Source organism: Lissotriton vulgaris, chromosome 8 (assembly GCF_964263255.1).
Source record: "Lissotriton vulgaris chromosome 8, aLisVul1.2, whole genome shotgun sequence".
Taxonomy (NCBI): domain Eukaryota; kingdom Metazoa; phylum Chordata; class Amphibia; order Caudata; family Salamandridae; genus Lissotriton; species Lissotriton vulgaris.
In genome coordinates, this window is record NC_141696.1 from 103,310,379 (window position 1) to 103,331,210 (window position 20,832).

A 20,832-nucleotide genomic window follows, 5' to 3' on the forward strand; every position below is an offset into this window, starting at 1 on the left:
GTTCTCCTTGGTAAAATGGAGAACGATATGCGGTTGCAGCCGTGTGTATCTTATATACTTTTACAGATCACGTACTCGTGAACTTTACAAGTGAGAGCAACTTTTCTTCGAGAGTAATACGAAGCATAATGGGGTGAGATTTTTGTATATACTTACTTCACGCTTAGACTGTATAATAAGCGCCTTATTTTGTTATGAGGTCTTTGTCATTACATCGTTTTTCTCATACAAGAATGTGGCAATTCTTGGTTACAGATTAATGTAAGACTCCCGATTGCCATCAAATGACTTTAATTAGAAGGATACAAACTGAAGCGTTTGGACGCATTGGCAGGGTAATGTGTACCATTTGGAATAGTTTTCCCAAATTGCTTTTAAATAAGAAAGGACGTCAATAGTAACATGCTCTATGACACATACATATGAATTTTGTGTTATAGGTATTGAAATTGAATAACGGTACAAGAATACTCTTTTGTTTATTTGAGGAGGAGGAGGAGACGATAAATACTTATGGTAATACATTTTAGATTATTTAGTGGTGACATGATGGTCTGTTGTGACTGGGACTGCCTAGTGTTGCAGTGACCCTTTAGTCGATTAGAGGCTTGGTGTTTGGATCAGATTATGCGTGTGCTAGAGGATTACTAGCTAGTATGTTGGGGCATCTGAGTTTAATTTTATATTTTGAATTGTTTTTGCAGAGAAGGAATTATCTGTTGGTGTGGAATTAAACATTGATGACGGATTTATTGGTCATATGTACTATATATCAGGGGATGATATTGACCAAATGTTAGAATATTATGTTAACCTGATGATCTATTTTGTTACTAGATGTAAGAGTAAAGAAGATGACTTAATCATCGCTCTAGGGTCAATCAGTATTTTAGAAAGAAACACACCTCTTTGGTGGGGTTTTACTGATGACCTTTTCTATTCTTATCTAAGACCTCTTGGTGGTGGTTGCGTTGGAACTGTCTCTTTACCTAATCAACTTTAATGTCTTAATATGGATTATGGTTTATTATGAAGATATGATTTTGTGCTTATATATTGTTAATTTGGGTGCAGCCCTGAAGAAGTCTTAAGTGCTTGATTATAGCACAACGAAACACGTGTTGGCTGCTGCTGCTTTGGAATTGTGTTATGATATATGAATAATACAGACTATGGATACACAGATTATTTGAACTGTACCAATTGAAGAATATTTCTGTTTTGGAAGAAGAATAAATATATGGACTATTACAATCCTATTGTGATATGAGTGCTCGGGGAGGGTGTTTATTTATAATATGAAGTTAATATGCACATAATGTATTTACCAGAAGAAACCATGCCACCTCTCTTTGACAGTGATTGCAATTCCATTTATCACAGCACTGTTCAGTATCCCTGTATGCATCAGCTAAAGGAAGAGAGAGAGAAACAACCTACTTTAAATTTGAAGGTATTCCAGACCCTGCATGATGATGTACAGTCTGTTTGGAAGTTGCAGTAGCCCATCTCCTCAAAGAAATTGTCCGGACTAGCCTTAGGTCGTCCATTTGGATGCAGCTCAAAGAAACTACCAGGGTTTGACCCCAAGATTAGAGAGCATCTTCTCACCTTCTCATCCACTTAGGCCCTTTTTTCCGATTGGGTTGTAAACTCAGATACTCGCACAAATGAGAGTTTGTTCAGGGAGTTTCAAGTGTTATGATAAACAATGCACCCCATCAATTTTATTCTCACAAATTTCTGTCGGTCAAACCTCCTGAAATGTATCAAAGAAAAATGCATGGAAAACTCAAGTACACATGGAAATATGCGTGGGAAGCACCTCCCTCCCCTTTTATTTCCTCCTCATTTTCCCTTGGAAAAGTTAGAATCGGAATGTTTACTGACTGTGGCCAATATCCCCAAGTTTAGTCAAACAATGAATCGTGGCAGAAGGCTTCGATTGTGCCTGGTTAAAGGTTAGCGTAATGATCCATCTGCTACTTCAATAAAGAGGCCAAATATGGCCTTTTCATGGTCAAAAAGCTGTCCCAGAATACAGGTCTTCACGTACAGGTAAATGCAGATGCAATAATATTGGGCTAGTACATGGATATGTTGATAGCAATGTCCAGAAATCAGTATGCTCATCCTCCTAAATTGCATTAAGCATTTTCAGGAAGTTTGTTAGAACAGTAAGGTTCACTGTCACTGTGACGCAAACCTCATCTAGGACTGTACCGATTGACAGCAGGGGTTTTGCAACTTCTGTAGTAGGGGATCACTGTGTATAGTCATAATCTAGTGAATAGTCCCGCCCATGTGCGTGGACCCCGGAGCAATCAAAACTAATCTCTTAAAGTGTCGAAAAAAATGCAGAACTGCACAGAGACTTAAGAGACAATTTAAAGACATATAATGCAGCCTATAAACAGGCTACACTGTCCAGTACTTCAACTAGAAATTCCACCAAAAATCCACAAACAGCAAAGCCTGTCCAGATTTTCCCTTGCCTTCAGCAAAAACCCTCTGGAATGATAGAGAGGAAGACATGGACAGACAAGCCCCATAGGCTGCCATTATGTGGCTCAAAACAGGATACTGTGCCTTTAAGAGAACTTTCCAGAACGTCACAGTATCCCAGAATGCACTGCAGGTCCTTTTACTTTCAGTTCTTTTTTCCGGCTCTTGCCAGCAGGACCCTGGAGCATTGAGCTCTCCCTGTTTAAGGGTTTTTGGTGATTTTTTCACTACTTTTCTCAAGTTAAGTGCTTTATTGTACTTTGGTGCCTTTCTCCTTGGTTCTTGCACTCTGTTTTTTGTCGAATATGCCTGCTTTATTCGATAAATGCCCGGAGTGCTCCAGGAAGAAGGCCAAATCGGATCCCCATGAGGTGTGTATCCTCTGCCTTTCTTCTTCACATATCCCTGAGGAGTGTGTGATATGTCAAGGCTTCTCTGGCAGGACCCTGAAGGACCGGAAGAAGATCAGACTTCAGGGCCTCGAGGAAAGAAGATTGAAGGCACAAGGTGGGTCTGGAGGGGCTTCTTCTGCCCATGCTGAGGCCTCTGGGGGGCTCCCCAGGGGCAGGAAGGCCAGCAAACGTCGCCATTCTCCGCCTGGCTCTATTGCGCCCACTACTGCGTTGAGAGGAATGACTGCGGTCTGCTCCCCATCGTCGGAGACTAAACGACGTCGATGCTCGGCGTCGAGGGATGTTACTAGACCATCTAAGTCCCCGGTGACTGTCTCTTCGTCGTCCTCGTCAGCGTCGAGCTTTCGACGTTGACAGGCCAGGCGTCGGCGCTCGCCGTCGAGGCGACACCGCCGTTCGCCGTCGGCGAAGAGGAGGCGTTCGGTGTCGAGGGAGTCCTCGTCGTCAAGGTCGCCGTCGAGGCACAGGTCGCCGTCAAGGCACAAGTCGCCGTCGAAGCACGGGTCGCCGTCGAGGCACAGATCGCCATTGAGGCATGGAAGATCGCCGTCGAGGCGCAGACGGTCGCCGTTGAGGCGCCGACGATCGTCGTCGAGGCGCCAACGTCCCAGGCTGGTAAAGATGGAGGTTCGCCGGGCTCGGTGTACTCCGAGGTGTATACCCCGTCGGAGAAGGTGACTCCACCTCCTCCATTGCCGCGGGCCTCCCCCGAGGACTCCTACTCCTCCTCCGTTGCCTCCACCGCAACCTGGACCAGGGTTACCAGTGAAGCCGCCTCCAATTCCACCGAGGTCCACTTCGTTGCCTATTCTTCCTACACCTCCCAAGGGTACGCCTAAACCAAAGGCCCCGTCCAACCCCAAGTCACCCGCTCCGGTGGATCCAGTTGACCGCCCTCGGCCGAGGAGGTCACGTTCACGCTCTGGACGGAGAGGAAGATCAAGGAGTCGTCATAGATCCTCCACCAGATCAAGGCGTCGCCATAGGAGGCGGGGTTCTAGGTCCCGCACAGACTCTTCCAGGACCCATTCCTACTCCTTGACCTTATCGGACTCCCCAGAGAGCAGGGTTTCTCCAGTGGATGACATTGCCACTTTCCAGGAGGTCCTCCTGAGGGGGGCTGCGAAGTTGGGTATCGCTGTGACGGCTCCTACACCTTCGACATCAGTGATATTCAAGACACTTCACAAGAGGCATCTGTCTCGCCCTTTGCTTCCACTAGTACCTGGATTGAAGGAACCCACAGAGGAACTGTTCATCACACCGGCGGTGGTGAAGGTCACTCCCTCCTGACTTCTAAAGAAGTACAGGGCCCCGGATTCGACCCTGCCTTTCTGAGAGTTGATCCGGTACCGGATTCGGTGATAGTGACGGCGGCCAGGAAGCTACACTGTACCTCCCCGTCTTCCACCGTGCCGCCAGATAAAGAGAGTCGATGGATCGACTCAGCTGGAAGGAAGGCGTGTGGGACCGCATCCACAGCCATGAAGGCGTCCAGCGATACAGCTCTGCTGGGACGTTATGACCGGGCGCTGTGGGACTCCCTGCAACAGTTCGTGGAACTGCTACCAAGAGACAAGAGGGAGGACTTCCAAGAGATCCTCAAGGAAGGGATGCTGGTGTCCAATCAGGTCATCAGCGCGGCTGCGGATGTCCCCTTGTTGGCTGCCCATGGTTACTGCCATGGAATCAATCAGCGACGACATGCCTGGCTCCGGCTCACGTCACTCAAGCCGGAGGCCCAGCAGCGGGTGGCCAACCTGCCTTTTTCCGGGGATACTTTGTTCGGAAAACACGCAGATGATGAGATGGCCCGCATGAAGGCGGAGGCGGACCCTTACGGCTGTGGGCTTGGAGAAGCCCAAAGAGAAGAAATCCTACAGGCCGTTCCAAAGGCGCTACGGCGCACAAGGAAGAGGACGGGGGCAGTCTTCGGGACAGCAGCAGCAACAACACCAGCAGTTCCGGAGACCCTTCCGGAAACGACAGAAGGGTAGAGGGGGACAGCAGTCCTCTACCGCGAACAAGGGCCCAGCCGGGTCTCGACCCTGAGCGGTTACTTCCCCTTCATCCGTTACCCGCTCCGGTGGGGGTAAGCGTTCAATTTTTTCTGGCAGAGTGGAGAAAAATTACTCAGGACAAGTGGGTGCTGAATATTGTTTGCAATGGATACAGTCTTCGGTTCATCAGGCCTCCTCCAGCGATCCCTCCAGTCAGCTCGCAGTATCAACTCCAGGCGGAGGCCGACATCCTGTTAAGGAAAAGGGCGATAGAAGACGTACCTCTGTCTCAAAGAGGAAGAGGTCTGTACTCCCGGTTCTTCCTGGTTCGCAAGAAGGACAAGAACGAGTGCAGGCCCATTCTGGACTTGCGGCAGGCAAATAAGTGGATTCGCAGAGAAAAGTTTCACATGCTGTCGTTGCATCAGATTTTTCCTCAGTTGCAACAGGGGGACTGGCTTTGTGCCATAGACCTACAGGATGCGTACTTCCACGTGCCCATCGCGTGCAAGCACAGGAAGTTTCTGCGATTTCAAGTCGGCGCCAATCATTACCAGTACACAGTGCTGCCATTCAGGCTGAAGCTGCGCCCAGAACATTCTCGAAGTGCATGGCAGTGGTAGCGGCACACCTCAGGAAGAACAAGGTGTTTGTCTACCCGTACCTGGACGATTGGTTGATCAAGGCCTCCTCTTTCTCGGAAGCCCAAGCACACTTCCAGAAGACGTGCGTTCTCTTGAACAAGTTGGGGTTGCACATCAACATGTCCAAGTCTGTCCCGATCCCGGTCCAGTGAATTCAGTACTTGGGAGCCACCATCAATACGCTGTCAGCAAGCGTGTCTCCTTCGGAGGAGCGACGGCGATCGATCCTTCGGAAGGCTCAGGCTCTTATGACCGCTCCATCTACAACAGTAAGGACGGTGTCTTCTCTACTGGGGTCGATGGCCTCTTGTATCTTCCTCACTCCTCATGCACGACTACACATGAGACCTCTGCAGGAGTGCTTGGAGGACCAATGGGACCAGAGGAGAGGATCTTGGGACGACAAGATACGACTGTCTCTGCATGCTCGTCAGTCCCTGAAGTGGTGGTGTTCAGTGGAGAATCTCCTCAGAGGGGTTCCCTTCCACAAGGACATTCCCACTCAGACTATCGTGACGGATGCTTCTCTCCACGGCTGGGGAGCGCATTCGGGAGACTTACAGATTCAAGGCACGTGGTCTCCGATGGAGTCCACGTATCACATCAATTTCCTGGAACTCAGAGCTGTTCACTTGGCGCTGAAGGCTTTTCATCCGTCCTTCCAGACCACCCCTCTGCTTGTACAGACGGACAATACGACCACGATGTATTACCTCAACAAGCAAGGGGGCTCGAGATCGCGCACCCTGTCTCGGGAGGCGCAGACGATCTGGCACTGGCTTCTGGCCAGAGGATTGACGATAACGGCTACCCATCTACCAGGTGTGCAGAATGTTCAGGCAGACGCACTGAGCAAACTGATTCAGGAAAACCACGAATGGGTCATAAACTACGAAGTTCTAGGAGAAGTCTTCAAAAGGTGGGGGACTCCAGACGTAGATCTGTTCGCCACCGCCGAAAACAGCAAATGCCGAGACTTCGCCTCCAGGTACTACCAGCAAGGGACGCTGGGGAATGCTCTCTGGGTCAACTGGTCGAACAGCTTTGTGTACGCTTTTCCACCCATTCCCTAATTCCAGCGGTGCTCATCAAGCTGTCTCAGTCCAGGGCACGGATGATCCTGATTGCCCCGGAATGGCCCAGGCAGTGGTGGTTCACTGACCTGCTTCACCGGTCTCTCCTTCCTCACATATGGCTGCCGTGCAGGCCGGACCTTCTCACGAAGTTCGGGGGGCAGATGTTGCACCCCAACCTCTCGTCTTTGAGTTTGGCGGCATGGCTCCTGCCCGAAGATTGCATGGACCTACTGAAGGAGTCTAAGCGACCTTCCACTCGGACATCCTATGCTAACAAGTGGAAGAGGTTTTGTATCTGGTGTGCGTCCAAGAACTTTGACCCGACGACGTGCAAGGAAGATGTCATCCTTCCTTACCTTCTACATTTGGCGCGGTCTGGCCTTAATGTTCATTCCATTAAGGTTCATCTCGCTGCATTGACTGCCTACAGGAAAAGCCCTTCACAGACTTCCTTCTTCCAGATCCCTGTGATCAAAGACTTTTTAGAAGGCTTGAAGAAAGTATTTCCTCCTGTCAGGCTTCCTTCGCCTTCATGGGAATTGAATGTGGTGCTGTCCTGATTGATGAAGGAGCCTTTTGAACCCATTCATAAGGCTTCGTTGCAGCACCTGTCCTGGAAGGCGGCATTCCTCGTGGCCATTACATCGGCCCGCAGGGTAAGTGAAATTCAGGCGTTGTGTTGCCAAGAACCTTATACTTTATTTCATGCTGCTAAGGTTGTTATGCATACTCACCCTAAATTTCTTCCCAAGGTTATTTCTGATTTTCATGTCAACCAGACTATAACTTTGCCTACGTTTTTTCAAAACCCTTCATCTCCAGCGGAAAGGTCCTTACATTCCCTGGATGTTAGGAGGGTGTTGAAATTGTATCTGGATAAGACCAAAGGTATTCGTAGGTCAGACCAATTGTTTATCAATTATGGATCGGTCAGGACGGGTCTTGCGACCTCTAAGCAGTCCATCTCTAGGTGGATTGTGTCCTGCATAAAACTGTGTTACCAGAAAGCTAATAAGACCTTAGGAGGTAAGCCTAAGGCTCATTCCACCAGGGGCAAAGCTGCCACGAGAGCCTTGCTCCGTAATGTGCCGATTGCAGAAATTTGCAAGGCCACCACTTGGAAGTCGGTTCATACCTTTGCTAAGCATTACTGTCTGGACACTGATGCCAGGGCAGATGCTCAGGTTGGACAAGCTTCGCTGCGGAATTTGTTCGCACAATAGTGGTGTTGATTTCTTTCTCCACCGCCGCTTTGGTGTGGGGATGGGCTTGCCATTCTATTCACTAGATTATGACTATACACAGAGATCCCCTACTACAGAAGGAGTAGTTTCTGTCCTGTAACTCCAGTTCTGTAGTAGGGGTATCTCTGTTATAGTCATAAGCGCCCGCCCTCCTCCCCGGTGGAGAGATATTCATGTAAGGAATGCTACAGGTCTGGCGTGTTACGCCTTCAAAAAGAACTGAAAGTAAAAGGGACCTGCAGTGCATTCTGGGATACTGTGAAGTTCTGGAAAGTTCTCTTAAAGGCACAGTATCCTGTTTTGAGCCACATAATGGCAGCCTATGGGGCTTGTCTGTCCATGTCTTCCTCTCTATCATTCCAGAGGGTTTTTACTGAAGGCAAGGCAAAATCTGGACAGGCTTTGCTGTTTGTGGATTTTTGGTGGAATTTCTAGTTGAAGTACTGGACAGTGTAGCCTGTTTATAGGCTGCATTATATGTCTTTAAATTCTCTTTTAAGTGTCTGTGCAGTTCTGCATTTTTTTCGACACTTTAAGAGATTATTTTTGATTGCTCCGGGGTCCACGCATATGGGCGGGACTATTCACTAGATTATGACTATAACAGAGCTACCCGTACTACAGAACTGGAGTTACGGGACAGAAACTACTCCTTCCTATTCTTGATTAAGCAAACTGAGACAGATTGTGCTTAGCAGAACAAGGAAAACACCCAGCCTCTAAATAGTGGGATTCACTGACCCAATTCATTTATTCAAGGGTCACAAGTGGAGTCATTAGGACCTGTGGAGATGCTCCACAAGCTTGACTCCTTACTGGACCCATAAAATATGGAAACACACAAGCCTCAAACACCTCTAGTCTGCATGCCAGTAGAGGCGAAACACACATTGGTTGTCCGGAACTACTCCCTAATGGGCATTCAATAAACCATCTGTAATCTTCTTGGACATTCATATTGAATACCTTTTGAATATCTTCGAATCGAAAAAAGTATATTTATGGGTAGCATTCGTATTCAAAATACTTATTACTAGGGGGAAGTAGGCCCGTACTTCTTTGAATGTGTCCCTTCTACAGGCAACTGCTGTGCAGCCTTGTTGAAAGTAAAAAAGATATAAAACTGATATAAAAAGATATCCAACAGCCATTGTTGACAGCGACATAGCGTTATAAAAAAAAAAAGAAATTAGCCATGCTGCTGTGCAGTATGCCTAAAAAAACATTGACAGAGCCAATAGACCTTGCATAGGCAATACTTATTTGCATTTGCCAGTGTATGTTTAGAATGGCTATGCATTCTTGGCTAAGAATAATGTTCTTAGATAGAGCCAGAGTTGCGGTTATTTTTCCGCTGTGCAGCTTTTTTCGAAAAGCCGCGTTAAATGACGAGCTCAGCTCGTCTTCCGCACACGACCACCGTGGCTGATGACGAGCTGAGCTCGTCATCAGCAGCGAAGGGGTTAATACCTCATACGAACATTGTATTTGTTATGGTGACTTGGAATTTAATGCTGCTTCTTCATTGTTTGTTTCCCAAAATGTGTCCCCTTTTTCTACTTAATTGGCTTGCTCTAGCTGCGAGCTTTACCTTACCTCCTGATGTCCCACATCTAAAGGAACCACCACTAGTGATAGTATTGATTCTCTGTCTTTGAGCTCTTATTATGCCATATTAAATTCTTGTTGTTCTCTGTTCAGCCTTCTATACTATCGGGTGTAGCTGGAAAGGTCTATGGTCTGGGATCATGGGCTTCAGTAGGAGCTTAGTTTCACCACTCCTATCTGTTTCCAGTTTCATGTTTTGCCTTGTCAACCATGTACTCTTCCTCACTATTCAAACTTCCACTCAAAGTGTATTGGATCTTCTGTTTGGCCTTTCAGTGGGCTAGTTGAGGTAGGTATGCATTATGCACCCTGGATAAAGAGCAAGCGGAAGGGAGCTTGATCATATTGTCTCCAATCTCTGGGTCTTTCGTTGGTACCCTGCCACCCAGATCACTGTTTAAATGTACTTCTTTCAGCAGCATGCTCATCGCTTACCCCCAATCATCTGGCTACAGTTGTACCAATCTTCACAGGTTTTAGAATTTTCCATACCAGAATGAACATAAACCCCTCAAAATATCAAATTAGTTGAATTAAGGCCTTTAATCGTCGGTAGTTGAAGTAACTAGCAGGGTCAGTATGTTTAGCTCACTTTGCAGTTGGAGATCAAATGTTCTTATTTCTGTTAATTCCTTGTTTTCTGTTACGTCTGTTATTATCCCTATATTTCGATACTTCTAATTTTACTTTTCCAAATCCTCCAAATCCGTTTGAACTAAAATGAAAGAAAGAAAAATGAATAAAGAGTTTTAAGACCAATTTAATTTAATTTTTCATTTTATTTAAGCTTCTACCCACTTTTTTGCCCCAAACAGGAACCTCTTGCACACATTTAAATCCCCAGTCTCACAAACAGTCATTCATTAACTTGGTGGCATCAACAAAATAATAAGGCCCTGATTCCAGTAGAGCAAAACCGGTAAATTCTGATCCCGGTTCAGACTCCTGTCATTGTAAGGATCACAGTTCCACATACTCCAGAAAACATCATAACCTCACAATTTTACTTTGAATTATCGCAAGGCAAATCTGACGAAATATAATGGGTGAAAACATGCAGAATATTCAAGTACTGGCAGAATTTGGTGCAGAAAACATCATATTCAGTAGTTAATTCATCATTTTTACAACTCTGAATGGTGGTATTTACTGAACCTGATAAATATTGCACCCATAGTATCTTTGTTTACTGGGTACAGTAAATGCCTCACCCTCCTGTGGACCATTTGGAATCTGGGCATAAGTGGTGATCTGCTACCTGTGTATTGATGCTAAAAAATTCAGTTAAGTTATTGAAAATCAGGAACTGACTTTTAAGCCTTAAAAGATCCTCTTGTATTTCAATGTATAGAGTGCGTAAAAGGCTGGAAATTAAAGCTGATATTCAATATAAATTCCGTGGTTAACAATGAAACCCATATGATATTGGTGTTTTTTTTTTTTTTGCTGTTGTAGGAGGTGCCAGTTTCAACAAAACTAAGTAATTTAACAAGCATTGATAACTTGGCACTAAGCCTGGGACTCTTGAAGGAAATCAAAGTAAACCTCGAAAGAATTCCTTTTGATGTGATTGAATGTTGCAGCAAAAAGACAGAAGAACGGTTAAAATGTGGTATTTCTCCTTCAAAGGAGGAAGACGATGCAGTATTGGAAAGAAAGATGGATGGAATGACGAACGAGGCAAGTTGATTTTCTTAACTTCTGCCGTTACTTGCCTTAAATTAAAGTTCTTGCAAAGCATGACTTTTGGTTATAGCACCATATTTATTTTTATCATGGAACATTTACGTGAGAGTAAACTCTACCTATTTGTTTAGGTTATCAGGGCTCTACTCATTGGATACATGTAGATCTGAGACCAGTCAGTTTTTTGGGTCTCTCCTACGCAGAGCGCATGCGCTGCATTGGAAAAAGACCTTTTGGAATGGATTCACTGTTTGCCCTAAAAACGTGCACGCGTTGCATTGCTTTCAATCGCAACGCGCCCACGTTTGGCGATTCCCCTGCTGGAGCGAGCTTTGGCGTCATGTGTTAGCAATTATCGCTCCTGCGTTGCTCGCTCCCGTAAGGGACCCGCTTTCACTTTTGTTTTTTTTACTTTTAGCACGAGGCGCAGGCGCTTGTTTACTATTTCGTGTGGTTGAACTAGCAGCCTCCATGGAAGCCCTCTTAACAGCTTAGGCAGGACATGTAACTGGCTCTTTTTCACACACAAGGTTTCTTACAGTTCGCTAAAATAATTACAGATGTGGGAAAGGAGTAGACACGCTTTCCTGCTTGGAGTTACCGTCCTGGCAGAGTACTACAGGCTCGGTGCTGATGTGCTGTTTGAGATCAGTGCATTGGTTGCTCGTGTGTTACACTGACCAGGCATGACCAGAGCAATGGAGAACAGAAGGTGACAATGCCGTGCTTCTGGGGAACCTTGACCTTGGTACACTATGGAATATCACAAGTGTGATTGCAGCAGAATCACCTCTTTGCTTTAAACTGTGCGTCAGTCCCAGTTTTTCCCTGTAGAAAGGTGGAATCTGACAATATGGTTACCCCCACTTTTTCCTGGTGTTTTGCTGGTTTTCGACTTAGTTAACCTGGGACCCTGCTATAAGGGGCCCCAGTCCATCTGCTTTCTCTATAAAATGGACTCTGTGTACTTTAAGTACGTACCAGATTGGTTTCTGGGTCACCCTTTGGAGCCCCTGTATAGTGCACCATAGATACCCAGGGCATAGTTGCACCCTAGGCCTACCAGGGGCTGCAGTATGTATTCTGCCACCCCTGGTTTGCATTCCAAACTGACACCAGAGGTCTGTTCACACAGCCTGGGTAAGGTGGTGTAATCACCCCTTACTTAGATATAGTATACCTATATCTACCTTTATATATATATAGACACATATACACCTATAAGCCACTCCTATGGTAGGCCTCGACAATCCTCGAGGCAGAGTGCTTGGTTTTATGTGAGAGGGTGCCCTAGCATGAGCTGATTCCCTCTGCAGCTTTCGGAACCATCTCCTTATAGCTGTTCTATGATATAGCCATACCATATACTCTTAAGTGCATTATAATCCTCGGGGTTAATGCTAACTTTGGTTTGGCTTTATCAAAACATGTTGTGTAAGGTGTCAAACATTTAGTTACTGGTTTATCCGGTTAAAGTTAAACAGAGCCTCAGCATCACAAAATGGATGCTGCTGCCACAGACACGAGTCTGACCTCCTGTTGCTGAACGAAACTCCGACAGGGGAGGCCTGGGCAATAGGTTTCCTGTCCAGGGAGGTGCCGGCACCTCCCCAGACAGGGGTTTTGTGTATTGGGGCAGGGAGTGCAGCATTCAGTGAATGCTTTCAGACACTGCCTGGGGCACACAAGGTGCTCCATGCATAGCCCAGATCAAACCGGTTGCTGGGGCACACAGCCCCAGCTCTGGCATGGAAATGGACAAAGGGAAAGGGGTGTAACCACCCCCTTCTCAGGTCCACCCCTAGGAGGGACCAAGCCAGGTAGTCCAGACCCCATCCTTAGTATAAGTATAGGTATAAGTATAGGAGCTGTGTCCCTAGGACTTTGGATTACCCTGGACGAATCTTTGAAAGACATATCCTGGACCTTTGACGTTCCATTCTGACTGGAAGACTGAAGATATCTCCCTTGTTGTCAACGAGTGACCACCCTGTGCAAACAGGCACCAGCAGCAACTTCGCCGTTCTGCATTGTCGAGGCTCCCGTCGGATCCCGAAGTCTCTGCGACACAGGACCTGGATTTCCAAACTTCTCTGTCCCTGACCCACATCCACAGCAAAGCTGAGAGACGTAGGACCTGACATCATGGACATCCTTCATTTTGCTACCTGCACTCCTTTCCTGAAGCCTCAGTAAGTTGTGCATTGGGGTACGAGAAGCCCCAGCCCCGAGCACCATGTGCACCGAAGCCCAGGCCCTCACACTCTGCGAGTGTCCCGTGGGCCCCGCCTTTGCATTTGAGCTCTACGCATCTTCCCAGTCCCTTGCCCGTTGGCTAGTGAGCCCCCTGAAGACCTTTCTTTGAACTTCACTTGCTTTCATGAGTGATCCAGGCTTGCTCCAGCTTCCCTGAAAAGGAGAAGCGCCACAGACCTTGCTGGTGTGCAACAGAGCCAATTTCGACATCCTGCGTAGGTTGCGGTTGCCAAGGCTTGTTGGGTCCAATCCGGATACCGATACCACAGTCAACTAGATCCGTCGTGGGACAGCTCGAATCCAGTGCCTGGTCATCGTCGATGCCTCCTAGACCTCGTGGCTGAAGAGACAAGTTCGAGTACTTCACCTGAAATCACCCGACATCGCCTCGTTCCTTCCTGTTTCCTTCCTGGCCACTGGCTAGTGACCCAGACTCTGTCCCTTCTGCTTTCAGGTTCTTCAGATCTTCGATCCACCCTTGGATCCACCAGGACACTTTTCCTCTGGTCGCCTGCAGCACTTCTTTGTAGCTCTCCATAGAAAACGACAACGAAACCCGACACAAAAAGACACCTATGTACCCGGCTTCCCTGGGTGAGGTAACACGAGTACTCCGGTGCTCCCGTGGGTCTTGACTCTCGAAGTGTCCTAGTTTAAAAGGGTTACGTCCTAGTCAATCTGGAAGTGTCCTTAAATTGTATATTTGTAGCTTCTATGATCTCCATAGAAAGTCAATGGTAACCTGCGGCTGTGTTTAGACACTGCACGCTTCTCCCGTGGGCCTCCTACTTCCTAACCTTTGGTCGATTAGTGTAGCCCCAGCGATTCCACAGGCCCCAGGCCTGCTTTCTAATTCTCTCGTGGTACTTATACCACTTTCTTAGTATATGGTTTGTGAGGCCCCTTGGGCATAACGTATACTGTGCAACTTATCGTATATTAACTGTGACTTGTATTGTATTTTTACCTCTGACCTCTTAAAGAGTGCAGAGTGGTTGTGTTTAGATTAAATACATATATATTTGATATGTACCTTGTGTGGTGTCCTTTCATTTGGTACTCAAGGGATTATAATTGGTAAAACAACTTGCTTAACTCGCCTACTGAGGTCTTAGCCTGAAGACTGCTGGCTCATGCTACCACTAGGATAGCTTTCTATAAGGTTGGCTTTACAACCACCATCAAAAAGGGTCGATTATACTGGTGCAAGGTGCCCACTAGGCTAACTTCTCACACCCCCTTTAACCGAAAAGCGCTGTCCTCGGCACCGATGATCACACGTTTCAACTTAATGGGAAAGCTCGAACCTGTGCTGAATTGCATCTGGCCCTTGCCGCTATTTTTGGAAGCTGTGGCACAGAGAGGTAATACTCCAGTTCATAGAGTGAGCTGTAAAGAAAACAATTAATATGACCATTCCATTCTATACTGAAAATGCAACCTCACAATCTCATCAAACATAGTCTTTATTTATTTCGGCATAAGCCATAAAAAAGCAAGATAAAACACCACAGAACAAAATAAAACATTAGGAATAAAATGCCAATAACAAAAGAAAAACAAGCATTGGCATAGCCAATAGGTATCGACTTTGGGACCTTATAAGTATTTAGTTATGCAGCAGGTCCCAAAGTCGAGACCTATTGGCTATGCCAATACTCGTTTAAACTGCTCATATGACCGGATCATTCCTCAGTCCTATGTCCATAGTCATTTGACCCTGAATTACACGTACAATCTTTATAGTACTTTTCCATCAGTATTTTAAACTAGAAGAAACCCTAAACTTTGAAATTTGAGTTCAGTCCTTCTCCAGGGAGTTACACGACCTACGTTTTTTCCACAACTGTTACTGTCACCCTTTTCGTTTGTCAGTTTTAGGTGATGCAATGCTTCCTGAAATGAGGGTGCGTGACTCCTGGGGATAGGCAGCCCTCCTTGCCGACTAACCGTTCTAGTGATATATATGTCTGCATTCTGTATGTTCAGCACAAATCTAGGTACAAGGGAAAATTAGCACAGCGCAGTGTGGTTTTTCATGGGGTGATTTTTAGATCGCCATTTGCAGTTTGTAGGTCCGAGTGAAGTGATAATGTGGTTCCATTGTCACTGCACTGAAAAACATCTGTTATCCGATATGCAAAACTCGAAATGGAGACCTGTTTGCCATACAAATATTCCTCACTGTGATACTTAAATAAAGCTTCACAGAAAAAAGGTCAATGGACATATTTATTATAGTTTGAATCCAAATTCTAGTGCAATCCCATATTTGCATTAAGTTTCACATTTTCCATTAGACTCAGACTAGATGCCTTTGGGTCCAGGGAAATGGTTGTTTGATGAACTTGTTATCCCCATTACCTCCTTCCCAAACTGAAAAAATCCAAAGTGAATATGACCCTTATAACTATGATATTGGTAATATCAGGTCTTATGTCATCTATTAGATTATTCGAGTATTCATACTAACTGCCTGGTTCCTGATGACCTCTAGTACACACTGTGTGAACACTGTAAAAGGTGTCTAATGCTGTTTTAAGATGGCCTCTTAGAGAAGAGGATCTCCATATGATGTCTAGACCAAAGCATCAGTCAGTGGAGATGCCAAGCGAAGATGATGGGCCTTTACCTATTTTGTCTGGTGAGGTAAATGATTTCTTAGAGGGGATTTAAATATTCTGTTTTTTAAGAGTACCTGCTCCCCTTTGAGAGCAGAGTGTAGTCTTTTTTAACTTAATACCCCCGATCATCAGGCCTCTTTGAGTCATATTGCATTAATATTACAGGGGCTAAGTGTTAAGCAAAATACAGGCTTCATGTTCTCAAGAACCATGTACAAAATTCATAACAACATGATGTATTTTAGTATTTGTATTTTCTTTCTCCCTGAAGCAAATAATTCCGCTGTGAACTAATTTGTTTATCCACCAGATAAGCTCTTTTCACAGCATTGTTGATAGAAAAACATGTGAACATGTTCTGTTCAAAGTAAGAGAATTAGGAACACCAGACTACTTTATTTGTTAATTATGGGGCTACTGAGTGCAAGCAGAAGAAACACACAGTCCATACTTGGCTGATTTTGTTATGTACCACCACTTTGTAGCGGTAGGTCAAACGCCAATTCGACTACATGATTGATTGGCTCTGCTGTTCCAAGAAATGTGCCTTTTAAGTTTGCAGCATGGCAACATTGAGATGAGACAGTGCAGTGTAAAAATGAGAATATAATAATGATTTTTAATTATTTTGGTGGCTTCATTCTGTCATTCACAGATTTGTATTTTCTAGATGTCTTTGGCCTGGCATCCTTAACCATTCAACTGCCACTTGGGCGATATCTTAGCTATGCAGAGAGGGCTGGTATTGGCCACTCTTCCTTCACTATGCATAGCTGTTTGATCTCTAAGCAAGCTACCTGTAAATGTAAATGTACAGGAATTTATATAGCGCAAATCACCAAGCGGCTTCTAAGCGCTTGCTTAGGGAACCCGTCCTGGTATTCCCCTGTGAGATAACCCCGGCAGGGTATCCGCAAGGTGAAAGCCAGGCATCCCGCCGCGAGGGGCCGTTGTGGAGATTAAGCAAGCTATTGCGCAGAGTGTGAACCCGTGAATCGAGTAGGCACCGGAGCGAGAATTGTCGAGTCCATGGACATTTTAGGACTCAAGACCCCGCCGAGCTGGGAATTGAACCCTGGTCCCGGGCTGACCTCTGCTTCCAGGTCTGCCTCCTCTAACCAGTGAGCCACACTTCTCCACGTGAACCTTGATTTTTTTTATCATCCAAAAGACATTGTACCAAATGCAATTATAAACTTGACTGGATAATTTATCGCTCGTGGGATACGTGATGGAATTTTCTGACTTTTTTTTCTCACCTGCAAGCTTAAGTATTCAAGTAAATCCATACAGGCCAACTGGCTGCTTTGGTGCAGTATAGGGATTCTAAGCAAAACTATTGTGAGGCAACTGTTTGTTGAGCCACTTAAACCAGTTTTCTCTGTTGAGAAGCCTCTGGGGCGTGGCCTAGAGTTTCAAGATGACGGTTGCACTCTGAAGGACCTCCGGACCCCTCTGTCATCCGCTCGCAACCCTGCACCCCTTCAGCATCAGAAACCCTTCCACACCACCATGAAGTGAGCAGTACCTAGAACATCAGTAAGCCTAAACCTGAGGGGTGCTCCAAGCAGTGATACGGATGCCAGTGATACCAACCAGTGGCGGCTACTGTGCCGCTGTAAGATGGTGGCGAACTAGCCCAGAACTACAAGGATTGTTGGTTGCAGAGTGCTGCTGAGCCCCGCAGGGTGGTTACGAACACATTGTTACATTGCATACCTTAACAACGCAAGTCGTTATAAAGACTTGCTGTAGAGGGCACAAGGTGTTGGATTTGAAATCAAACACCTACCCTACTGTTGCCCCGACTGGAGTTGGAATAATAAATTATACTATTCAAACATCCAGCACCCCCCACAGCAAGTCGTTGTAGCGACTTGCATTGTAACAAAGTGGTCGTTGTAACGGCAATCAATGCATCATCGCATATTCAGTGCAAAGCATCCTGGTGACTCCTGGAGAGGAAGGAGGTGCCAACGGCTTGAGCCGGCAAGATGGCGGCCAGCGTGGGACTAGCGATGGACCTGACTGGGCGCAACACTTGTGAGGACTGAGGTACTGGGTGGGGGCTGCAGTCAGCCTGCCACCTTGTGCTGCGTCTACGGCCCTCTCGCTCCCTCTAGCCCCCTGTGCAAGATGGTGGTAAAGGTAGCCGGCCTGCTATAGGCAGGATATGGAGTTGGCAGCTGCCCCTGCAGCTGTGTGCACCCTGCTGAGAGGAGACGGCGGCTTGGGCATTTTGGCCTCCAGTGAATACGGACCACCCCAACGCCGCCCGGATCCTGAGGCGTGAGGCTCCCCTATGGTGTGTGCCCGAGCCAGTTCTGGATGCTCTTTCTCTACCCTCAACTGGGCCTGCCTGAACTGAAAGGCAACACAACTGCAGCACCTTGCTGAGGGCCTGTGGGCCTCCTGCACACCCTGGCTGAGTAAAGGTACTGGGCAAAGGCTTACTGGGCATGCCAAGTCTGTGGGGAATCGAGACTGCTTGATGCATGCGGAAGAACTCTGGGCCCCCCTCCCTTAGTGGATCCCAGGCCAGCCTGTACTGGGGGGAGGGTGGATCCAGGACACTCGCCCGACATCCCCCGTGATACAACTAACTTTTCTCCTGTGTGATCGGCCCTCCCTGTCTGGCATCCCACCCCCTCCCCTGGAACACGGAGGACGGCGCAGTCGGCATGCGACTCAGCAGGACAGCCGCTGAGGCTTGTGGCAATTGGACTCTAGAAATTCTTCCTATAACCCGTGTCGGACCCGGGGAAGTTGTGCTTCTACTGGGGCTGACCAAGACGACCTCAACATAGAAAAGGTAGACTTGGGGAGCCAGCTGTAGCAGACCGGCAGCCCAACTGGACGACTTGCCCTGCCTCCTGCTGCCCTGCACTCTATCATCAGCGGCTGTGGCATGGTCGTTGGACCCTGAGCGAGGTCCGGCTGTCCTGGTCCATGCAGAGGTGGCATGGGGTCAATGCTGAGCGGCAGTTCCCATAGGGTTTCCAGGCCCTGAGGGAGCGTGCCAGAACACCATTGGGCTCTGCGACCAGACCTCTGTTGTCAGGCGGAGATAGACTTCCAGGTTTGGGCTATGAAGTGGCCTGATTGACGGCCAAAGATGGTCCTCACTCAGACCAGACCGCCTTAATACCTGCACTGCAAAATATAACCAGAGGGCAGGCAGTGAAAGGAGGCGGTATTGTTGGTTACTGCGAGAACTCAACAAGAGACAAAAGAATCTGCTAGGCCCCCTAACATCCCCAGACTACCAGTGAAGACTTCTCTGGGCCCCACTCTGATGAAATCAATCCTGGGAATCCCCATGAGAACTGTCAGAAACATAACTAAACATGCCTGGGCGCACGCCACAAAGAGTTGGAGCTGAAAACTCTGACACAGCACTGTAGACAGCCAATTAAGTGAGACCCTGGCAGTAGACATACATTTTGGGCTTAGACTGTCCCCCTCGCTACAGCCCTGGGGAAGGATAAGAGAGCAAAACTGCCGCCATCCCGAACCCGCATAGAACAATATACTACTGGTGGCCCCTACTATGAGAAGACTGTACCGATTATGATCTCCCATTTGGAGGGGGATATAGCTACGATTTTGCAAGCTATAAAGTCCTCCCAGGATTCTGTAGAAACCAAGATAGGAGAAGTTAGGGTGGATATGGCCCTCATCCGTCAAGATCTTCGTAATGCCACTGACCGGATAACAGATGCCGAATCAAGACTGTCTGAGGCGGAAGATGGCGTATCACAACTGAAGGAGCAGGTCAACAAGATATTATCCTGCATTAATGACCTCCATAGGTGTGCAGAAGGTGCCGAAAATAGGTCACAACGGAATAACCTCCGCCTGGTGGGAATCCATGAGGGAGCAGAACCAGCGCAAGTTGCCGATTTTGTCGAAGACCAGCTCAAATCTTGGATGCCGCCTGCTCTCAAAATGGTTTGTTGTGGAACGTGCCCACCAAGCCCTCATGATCCCAAGGATCCAGAGGAGTGGCGATCCTTCTGCTGCATTTCCGTCCCTTTACACCGCTCCAAACAATCAGGCATCCTTGTGGCCGATTTGTGACCCTCACGGGGACTCTAGGAAATGCCACTATTAATCTAGTGTCGCTTTATTTACCTCCAGCAACTCTGGAGCCCACCCTCCGGGCCACCGCAGAGGTAATATCCTCTCTTCCCCAGCGGTTGACAGTAGTTCGGGGGGACTTTAATATAGTGTTAGAACCCACTAAGGACACCACAGGGACACCCGCTTCCCACAGAAACCTAGGTTTGTAATGTTGAGAGTATGCCTTCCCAGACAGCAGAAGCCATGTTGGCGAGAGTAATATGGGTCAATAGTTGATTAAGACTTATTTTTCTGAAGGAGCCACTGAAGAGTAAAATACAGTTGTTTTTCAACACGGTCAAATATGCACATAAAATCATCATGGCTGCAATTTGTTTCCACCCAATCAGTACACCCCGATTTTTTGCTTTTTAGATCTCTTTATTTTGGACTTTTTACTTTGGGTGAATCTCACTATCCGTGTCTCATCCACTGTAATCACATTGCAACCGGACAGCACATGTTTACCGTCAGTGTTTGCCTTTTAAGATAAGTCCACTGCGAAGCAGCCTGGGTAAGAATCACTTGCCTTGTTACTTGTGAACAAGTTTACACACGTGTGTACACACATGTGCGGGCTGCAAGTGGGAGACTACTGTCGTACACAGCCCAATAATTACACCCAGGTAGCCTGGTGTAATGGGGACTCAGCTG

General features: G+C 47.0%; 1 protein-coding gene across 2 annotated transcripts in view; it reads left to right on the forward strand.

Moving 5' to 3' along the window:
* The window catches only part of LRIF1 (ligand dependent nuclear receptor interacting factor 1), a 104,877-nt gene that overhangs the window by 65,693 nt on the left and 18,352 nt on the right, over window positions 1-20,832 (forward strand). Inside the window, exon 3 of one of the 2 annotated variants that reach the window (XM_086933753.1) lies at window positions 10,946-11,170. The exons of the other annotated variant lie outside the window; for it this stretch is intronic. Coding sequence (XP_086789879.1) covers window positions 10,946-11,170 — 225 coding nt within the window. The remainder of the gene's footprint in view (window positions 1-10,945; window positions 11,171-20,832) is intronic. 2 annotated transcript variants of the gene reach the window in all.